Consider the following 9001-nt stretch of genomic DNA (forward strand, 5'->3'; position numbering starts at 1 on the left):
AGCGTCCTGCCGCCCCTAGCACCCAGCCCATCCGGGCAGCCGCAGGCGCCCACCTTTCAGAAGATCCACAAACTGGAAGTCGAAGGGGATGCTGTTCTTCCTGGCGAAGATGTAGACGGCGCGGCAGGGCTGGGACAGCAGGTCCAGGTAGAGCTCCAGGCCCATGCTGGGCCCCACCGCGGCGGGCGGCCCCCCAGCCGCACGCAGCCCACCGCAGCCTGTGCCCTGGCCCTGTGCCCACCCACCCAGGCCTGGCTCCCCGCATTCTGGAACTTATTGTTCTCTTCGTGTTGCCATGAGGCCCAGAAGCCTAGAATGCTCACAGCGGGAAGGATTGTGAGGATACTTGGGAGCAGACCGACAGCGACCACGTGGGGTGGCGGGAGTGGCTGTGAATTTTCCCTTCCCCTCCCTGGGGGCCCGCATGTGTGTGCCACTGGCCCGTATCTGAGAGGGGCTTCCGTGTAGGAATTCCTGGGGCCAGGCCTTTATGGCAGAAAGTGACCAAAGGGGCGTTATAGGTTTCAGAAGCGGTGGGGGGGGGGGGGGGGGGGCGTCTAGCCTGAACTGTGGCTAGAAATGGGTGCAGAGAAAGAAACCGGAACCTGGGGGGTTGTCAGGGCACTGGGTGACACCACCGGGGACTCAAGGGGTCACAGAGGAGCTCAGAAGCTTCCAGCCTGGGTTGGGACCGGCTGCGCCCGAGAGCCAAGCACCTGGACTCGGCACCCGGAGGCAGAGGAGGGTCATGCGGGGGGCCTGAGTGCTGCTGTCTCTGAGCTGCTTGACTTGAGGAGATTCCCAGACCATTTAGAAACCGGGAGAGCCCATTGACTAGAGCAGAGCAAGGCTGGAGACGAGTGACGGGCACACAGCACGCTTACTGCAGCCCCCAAACTGCAAGGGTGCAGCTGGCCTTCAGCGGAGCTGCTCCTTCACCAGCTGCGCCAGCTTCTGGGCCATCTGAGGGTCCCACTGGGCCTCCTGGGGGTCCTGAGACTGGAGCACATGCCTGTGGGCCTTCTGGACGAGCTCAGGGCCCAGGGCAGCCTCCACACGGGCCCACCACGCGGCAAGCTGGGGCCAGTCTCGGAAGAGGTTGCAGCCGACGGGAGAGGGCTGGGAAAACAGGGCAGCTGGGGCTTGGGCTCAGCCCGCACCTAGAGCACCCCCGGGGGCAAGTGGGCAGGAGAACCTCACCTGCATCAGCTCCGTGAATGCCATCAGATCCTCCAGGGAGACCTGCCCAGAGGCCAGGAAAGGCCTGGCTGCCAGGAGCTCCTGATCAAGGTGCCCCAGAGCGGGCGTCAGCTTCCCCAGCAGCTGCTCTACCTGCGTGGCGTCCATGGGCTGCTGGGAGAAGTGGGGCAGGAGACACTGGGCCAGGAAGAGAGGAGGCGGCTTATCTCGGGGCCCTGGAAGCCTCCCAGCTCTTTTCCACCCCTCCCTCGGCAGCCACTTATCAATGAGGCCCTCTGGGGCTTTGTGTTCAAGAAAGATTCCAAAGTTTTATTCAGGCTCTGAAAAAAGCTATGCATTTCACTCCATCTCTGGCAAGTTGGATACTGCAAGGCCACAAAGATGCTGGCAGTACTCTTAAATGAATGCATTGGTATTTCCGAGACTGGTGACGGTGAAGAGGGTTTAACCCACACTCTGGAGCTGTCTGAACTGCCAATAAGACAGAAGAATAATACACCAAGATAAGATCCAAAGGACATATAATACTGACATTGCTGCTCCGGGTGACAAGGACATAATGAAATGTCATAAATTAGTGATGTCTGCCTGGGGAAGAAGACACGACCCCCCTGGGGGTCCTCAGTTCAGTTCAGTCTCTCAGTTGTACCTGACTCTTTGCTACCCCATGGACTGCAGCACACCAGGCCTCCCTGTTCATCACCAACTCCCGGAGTTTACTCAAACTCATGTCCATTGAGTTGGTGATGACATCCAACCATCTCATCCTCTGTCGTCCCCTTCTCCTCCCACCTTCAATCTTTCCCAGCATCAGGGTCTTTTCCAATGAGTCAGTTCTTTGAATCAGGTGGCCAAAGAATTGGAGTTTCAGCTTCAGCATCAGTCCTTCCAATGAATATTCAGGACTGATTGCCTCTAGGATGGACTGGTTGGATCTCCTTGCTGTCCAAGGGACTCTCAAGAGTCTTCTCCAACCCCGCAGTTCAAAAGCATCAATTCTTTGGCGCTCAGCTTTCTGTATAGTTCAACTCTCACATCCATACACATGACTACTGGAAAAACCAAAGCTTTGACTAGACAGACCTTTGTTGGCAAAGTAACATCTCTCCTTATTAATATGCTGTCTAGGTTGGTCATAACTTTTCTTCCAAGGAGCAAGCATCTTTTAAAATTTCACAGCTGCAGTCACCATCTACAGTGATTTTGGAGCCCCCCAAAACAGCTCCTGCCCAAGTCTGCAGGATATGGCAGGGAGGCTCACCTTGCACAGGTGGATGTTGGTGGCAGGCTGCTGGGTGGCCGTGTGCTGCCAGGCCGGGCACTCATCCACACGGGTGTGGGCCTGCAGTTCTGGCGGGTACCAGTGTGCCTCCGTCTGGTATTTCCGGCTCAGGTATAAAAGGATGGCCACATTGCAGGCAGGGGGTGTCAGAGATCACCCTGCCATGACGGCTTCCCCCGGGCTCAGCCGGTCAAGAATCTGCCTGAAGTGTAGGAGACGCGAGTTCAATCCCTGGGTTGGGAAGATCCTCTGGAAGAGGGCATGGCAACCCACTCCAGAATTCTTGCCTGCAGAATCCCATGGACAGAGGAGCCTGGTGAGTTATACTCCATGGGGTCGAAAAGAGTGGGACCAGACTGAAGTGACTTAGGATGCTTAGCACGCTCTGCCATGACTCCAGCCTGTTCTGCGCCTCAGAGCCCAGCTCTCTGGGTCAGGGGCCCTTCTCAGGCAGGTGAGGCGGACCAGCCACGCACGCCCCATTCCTTTTCTGGGCCGGTTATGCCTGGTGTTCAGGGTCTGGGGGAGGGGTTCAGGGGGACCTCGACTCTCTTTTTTTTTTGGCCACATGGGGAAGTAGCCTGGGGGAGCTTAGTTACTTGACCGGGGGATCGAACTCCAGCCCCCTACAGTGGAAGTGGGGAGTCTTAGCCACCGGACCCCCATTCCTGAGTGCCCTTGGGCTCTAGGCACCTGGTGCTCAGTCTCCATCCTCCAACAAGCCCTGGGAGGTGGTTACCTTACTCCCTTGTCTTACAGAAGAGGAGCTGGGACCCAAGGTTCGGGACCTGCCTGCAAAGAGTCAGGACAGGGGACTGGCATTCAGAGCACAGTGCAGCCCCAGGGCCGCCCAGCCCCTGTGACTGTGAAAGGCCATGCTGGGACATGTGGGGAGGGGCTCCCCTGGAGCCTCAGTCTTCCCTGGCTGCCTGCAGGCTGTGCAGGCCTGGGGAAGGCCGGCATGCCCTCCGCTCTGAAGCTTCCAGATTTAGCCCCAAAGCAGCCCTCTGGTCCAGGTCCCTGCCCTCTGAGCTGGACTAGCTCAGAAGAGGAAGGAGCTGCTGGAAAGATTTCCAGCTTTTTGTCTGCCTCCAAGCAACGATGAGCCCCAGACCCAGGGCGCCTTACCTCTTAGCCAGCAGGAAGTCCCCATCCCTGAGGGCAGGCACCATCCCCGCGGGGTTCACCTTCAGGAATTCGGGGTTCAGGTGCTCCCTTGGGGGAGAGGGGAGCAGAGAGAGCACAGAGGTGGCTCAGGGCAGGTCTGGCCCCCAGGTGCCCCCTCCATGGAGCCCACCTGGCTCTGCTAACCCCGTGGTGCCAGCTCCAAAGGCCTCAGCTCGAAGGGGATGCCATTCTTCCTGGTGAAAATGTAGATGGTATGGTAGGGGGGCAAGTACAGGTCTAGAAAGAGCTCAAGATCCGTCCCTGTGCCTCCCTCCTGCCTGCTCTCCACCTGGGTCCGATCCATGCTTCTCCTGAAGCCTACTCACCCCATGACTGGCTGGGCCGCCAGCCAGGACACCGCACCCCCTGGCCTCTGCCCTGGTGAGCGGCTGATTGCTGGATTTTCTTTTTTTTTAAGTTTTTTTTGGATGCAGACCATTTTTAAAGTCTTTATTGAATTTGTTACAGTATTGCTTGTGTCTTAGGTTTTAGTCTTTTGACCCAGAGGCGTGTGGGATCTTGGCTCCCAGACCAGGGGTCGAACCTGCAGGCGTCGGAAGGCAAAGTCTTTACCGCTGGACCACCCCCAGCCCCTTCCCTGCCGTGGTCTGGCGGCTTCACCAACTTCCAGACTCAGCCTGCCGCCAACGAGACTTACCCTGCGCACACAGCACAGGGCCAGAAGGAATTTCCTCCTTCTCCTTTTCTTTCTTTCCTTCTCACGTGGGGAGCCCTGGAAGACAGCTTCCCCGCCCCCCACCACATAGAAGAAAATCAGTCACTCCACTGAAAATAGAAATGCGGGCATTTCCCACATTAGCTGGTCCAATGGCTAAGACTCCGGACTTCCCCTGCAGGGGACACAAGTTTGGTATCTGGTCAGGGAACTAAGATCCCATATGCCCAAGGTGCAGCCAGAAAGAAGAAGAAAATAGAAACGTATGTAAGGGAAACTTGAGAAACTTGAAAGCGTGGTGGGCTTTCATCTGTGCTGTTTCTGATGCTTAGGGGCCATTCCCTAAATGTCTGTGTTTGGACTCACCATTGGTTGTAAGGAGCCCTTGACTATAAAACAGGGTGAAGGCTTCATGATGATTAAATATGGTACAGCGCGTCCTCTGGAGACCCTGCTAGGATTCAGCCACGGAATAAGAAGTTGTTCAGTCACTCAGTCGTGTCCGACTCTTTGCGACCTCATGGACCGCGGCATGCCAGGCTACCCTGTCTTTCACCATCTCCACAAATGACAGGAAGAGGCCACAGGAGAGGAAATGCAAGAAAAGCCCCCAAGTTTACTCCTAAAAATGTAAATCCCCAGTAAAACCGGCCTGAGAATTTATTGGTAATGAAAAAAAAAAAAAAGATGGAATAGAAAACTGGGCCAAAAACGTGAACTTTTTTCACATAGCAATTTCATCTCCTGGTTTTAAGAAAAAGAAAAGTCAGTGTTTTTCTTGCATTTGCTGTTTTTCAAGTATCTGACTCAAAAGAGTCAACATGCCAGAGCAGCATGTTTTGGGGTGGCTGTTCTAACCTCCTTCAATTATAAACACAAATCAAATGACAAACACCAGATTGCTGAGCCCGGAGGTTGTGGTGGAAGCGCCCTGAGAGCTTCACTTAAGCCTGACCCACGTGGGGGATGCACAAGTATTTATACCGTATTCTCTATAATAAAGCAGAGACATTACTTTGCCAACAAAGGTCCGTCTAGTCAAAGCTACGGTTTTTCCAGTAGTTATGTATGGATATGAGAGTTGGACTATAAAGAAAGTTGAGCGCCGAAGAATTGATGCTTTTGAACTGTGGTGTTGGAGAAGACTCGAGTCCCTTGAACTGCAAGAAATCAAACCAGTCCATCCTAAAGGAAATCAGTCCTGAATATTCATTGGAAGGACTGGTGCTGAAGCTGAAGCTCCTACACTTTGGCCACCTAATGAGAAGAGCCGACTCATTTGAAAAGACTCTGATGCTGGGAAAGATTGAAAGCGGGAGGAGAGGGGACGACAGAGGATGAGATGGTTGGATGGCATCACCGACTTGATGGACATGAGTTTGAGTAAACCCCGGGAGCTGGTGATGGACAGGGAGCCCTGGCGTGCTCCAGTCCGTGGGGTCGCAAAGAGCTGCCCACGCCCTAGCGACTGAACAACGTAGAAAGGTCACTGCAGAAACAAAAATGACGTCAGATAGTCCTTCTCCTGGACGTGAGGCTCATGCCGCCCCTTAGCCGCATCTTATCAGACCTCCTGCCCCTCGGGCAGGTGCGGCCAGCGCGCGTATTCAGGAACCGCCTGGTCCCGGGTCGCCTTTGGCCCCGCCGCGCCCTGTCGCGCGGAGTACGCCGGGAGCTGCCAGCTTCGCCCCGCCCCTCAGAGCACCGCCCCGCACGCGAGCATGACGGGAATGGGCCGACGCCCCGCCTCGCGGGCTGCTTGGCGCGCGGAGCTTGCCGGGAGAAAGGGAATGTGGGTGGGTTGCCCTGGCAACGTGCGGCTTGGCACGAGCTGAACAGTTGGGGTCCCGAGACCAGAGCGGCCGCTGCGCGCGGGCTTTCGAGGGCGGCGGGTGGTTCGGTTACTGCCCGGCGGCGGCCGAGCCTGGAAGGAGAGGGCGGGAAAAACCACACGGGAGCGGGGCGTAGAAGCGGAAGAGAGGGGTCCGGGGCGAAGGGAGGGTGTGCAGCGTCTCAGGCCGTGTCGAGTGAGGGGAGCTGTGCAGGGTGTCCCAGAGCGAGGGGAGGAAGCGGAGGGGAGACGGGCTCGGAAAGTGCAGGGAAACGGAGAAGAGGGAAGAAACAGCGGGGCGGGCCTCCTGGCAAGGCAGGTTTCGTGGAGTCACATCACTGAGCAGACTGTAGGAGACCCGATTTCATTGCGTCAGCATGCCCCAGCCAGAGACGCCCTATCACCGAGCAAACCCGTACTCAGTGTTGGAAGAAGAGTATATTTACGCACACGATAGAGGAGGGAAGAATGGTCAGGGAAAAGGGAGCGGGCAGGTCGGACACCCGAGCCTAGAGCCCCGTTGTGGAGCAGAGAGGGTCGTCATGGGTTGCTTGCACGTGTAGTTGGAAGTCTGACCACAGAGCCCTTTCTGGCGCCTAGAGATCTAACCACCTTGACTTCCTCTGCCTGTGGGAGACTCATCTTTGGGTTAAGGAGGGGAAAGAGGAAGGGACAAGATGCCCAGTAGGAATTACAAGGAAGGGATGCCGATGGGAGGAAAGGGGAGAGAGCACCATGAAATCCATTCTGGTGAGAACTAGGCACTGGTTTTAAGAGAAGTCCATGTCCTGACACCCAGTCCCATTTTGCGGCTTCTGAGTGAGGTGGACCAAGTTAAGACTAGGGGCTCCGGACAAGAAGACTTTAGGTAATTCTTGTCAACAGAGACTTCACATGGGACCCCACCCACCCACCATCTTGTTGATGCTTTGTTCATTCTTTGCCCGGATACCTTGAGGTCCCAGCTCATTTCCCTCAGGGAGGACCTTGGTGGTCTTTTGATAGAACCTGCTGTGACCTGAGGTGAACGGCCCCTGTGGGCAAAGGGGGGAACACACGTTACCACTGATGACTCCAGGGAACATCACAGATTGAGTTCCCCAAAGTTTTCTGAGGCCGCCTTGTCATCTGTAAAACAATTACAGCTCTCCCCTCTCCAGAGGTGGTTATATATAGAGACCTAGTGAGACCCTGCAAGTGCTTTTAGAGGGTGTGGGCCCTCTAATGCAAGGATGAGTTACTTGAAAGGCCAGTCCCTGTGGCTTGTGGAGCGACTGCGGGAAGGAAGGGGATGGAGCCCGCTGCCACCACTGGCTAGCCGGGCCAGGTCAGCTTGATGTGTGGACCCTCATGTACCCCCATTCCCCCTGGCCCTGCTCTGGGCCCAGAGACCTGGATTTAAATCCTGGACCTGTCACTTACTAGCTGAGTGATCTTGGGCAAGACATTTTGGCTTTCCTGCTTAAGTAGGACAAAGCTGGCCTGTGAATGAAACCATAGAAACCAAGGCACTTCTGGTTCCAGAAGGAGGCTGCTGTGGTTGGGGAGGGGCCCTGGCCAGGAACCTGTTAGAGACAGTTATTTTGTCACCGACTGGAATGGCCTTGGGACAGAGCACCGCTGTCTACCTCCCCCTGCCTGTCACGCTGTCTTTCTCAACCCTGTCACCCCCGTCAGCCTTAACGTTGGCCTTCCCCTCAGTTTCCTGCTGTGTTGGCCTGGGGATGGGGATTCCTGCAGAAACCAGTAAGCGTATGATGAGGAAGCTCTCAGGTCACATTACAGTTCACGCGCATAGGCGAGGGTGTTCAGTCCTGAAGAGCAGCCGGTTCCCCAGCATGAGAACAGAGCCCTGAACAGCCCACGGGGAGCCAGTGAGAGTCCCACCTGTGAGCACCGGGGAAAGTTGAGTCTTGAGTGAAGAGTTGGTTGGAAAAGGAAGCTGAACAGAAAAACTGGGTCGTCAACACACTCAAGATGATAAACAACCTTTACATAAATAAATACATATATGTGTATAAAGCAGTTATCTAGATTGAGAAGTTACAAATTTAAAAATGAGGACCACAGACATCACAAACTCAAGCAAAATACCCTGACATTTTTCTTAACTGGCAGACATACCTTCTCCTTTCAAATACTCCCTCTTCCCCCTATATTTTTTGACTGCAGACTCTTTGATTCACCTTTCATTTTGACCATGATTTTATGTTTCCTGCAGGGAACAGGGGATTCCCCCACCTCTCCTTTGGCAGTAAGCGTGTCCCCAGAAGCCATTTATGCACCAAAGCAGCAGACACAGGAGTGACTTCTAAGCTCGTGGACATATTCTACTCCACCCATACATTAGTGATCCACCGCCTTTACCTTCCCCGTAGCCACACCCCAAATGCCCATGACTCCCACGGGGGATGTGTAACAGAAGGGAACGGCTCTGAGCCGTGGCAGCTGTTGGCAGGGGCAGAATTCAAGGGAAGATGGGCGGGCACCTTTGAGCACTGCCAAGCCACCAGTTCACTCTAATTTTGCCTCGTTCGTTTGGTGGGGTCGCACCAGGTCCTTCTCCTGCCCCCCAACTCCCGCCGCCGTCCTCCAGCACACACAGACACGGGAGGTTCCTGGGTTTGTGGGCACCCCGCCCCCAAAGCCCTCCTCTGGACAAGGGGAGGGTCCTTGGCCCTGAGCAGAGTTCTCCTGGGGGCCCTCCCCGCCCTGTCCACACGTAGCCTTGGTCAAGCTGATCCTTGTGCCACAGGCCGCTTCCTGAGGACAGAAGGGTGGGAGGACTCATTCAGGTCCCACCTCTCTGTCCACTGCGGGGGGTGGGGTGGGGTGCTGGGGAGGG

At 55.7% G+C, this 9001-nt stretch overlaps 2 protein-coding genes across 11 annotated transcripts in view; both read right to left on the reverse strand.

The window, feature by feature from the left end:
• Positions 1-5347, reverse strand: part of LOC105003033 (glutathione S-transferase theta-4) — a 27242-nt gene extending 21895 nt beyond the window's left edge. For 4 of the 10 annotated variants that reach the window (XR_827070.1, XR_827073.1, XM_010859963.1 and 1 more), the window contains exons 1-2: positions 2462-5347; positions 54-1671 (exon numbers count right to left, since the gene is read on the reverse strand). Coding sequence is in view for 8 of the 10 variants with exons in the window: in XM_010859963.1 (XP_010858265.1) it covers positions 54-165 (112 nt within the window). In the remaining 2 variants the exon portion in view is untranslated. The remainder of the gene's footprint in view (positions 1-53; positions 1672-2461) is intronic. The other 6 variants (XM_010859988.1, XM_010859970.1, XM_010859979.1 and 3 more) reach the window with 6 other exon arrangements.
• On the reverse strand, positions 919-3980 carry LOC105003120 (glutathione S-transferase theta-1-like). The gene is made up of 5 exons (XM_010860094.1): positions 3976-3980; positions 3611-3697; positions 2462-2588; positions 1201-1377; positions 919-1119 (listed from the first exon to the last, which is right to left on the reverse strand). Exons 1-5 carry the CDS (start codon positions 3978-3980, stop codon positions 919-921), a joined length of 597 nt encoding a protein of 198 aa, XP_010858396.1.
• Positions 5348-9001: the final 3654 nt, after the last annotated feature.

The sequence above is a fragment of the Bison bison genome, unplaced genomic scaffold (assembly GCF_000754665.1).
Source record: "Bison bison bison isolate TAMUID 2011002044 unplaced genomic scaffold, Bison_UMD1.0 scf7180017856933, whole genome shotgun sequence".
Lineage (NCBI taxonomy): Eukaryota > Metazoa > Chordata > Mammalia > Artiodactyla > Bovidae > Bison > Bison bison.

What these genes read in the sequence shown, in the direction of transcription:
- LOC105003120 (XM_010860094.1), bottom strand. An exon ending in GACTTCCTGCTGGCTAAGAG is followed by an intron (nt 2,589 to 3,610) that starts GTAAGGCGCCCT and finishes TTTATACCTGAG; the next exon opens with CCGGAAATACCAGACGGAGG. An exon ending in CCAACATCCACCTGTGCAAG is followed by an intron (nt 1,378 to 2,461) that starts GTGAGCCTCCCT and finishes TTCCTGGCCCAG; the next exon opens with TGTCTCCTGCCCCACTTCTC.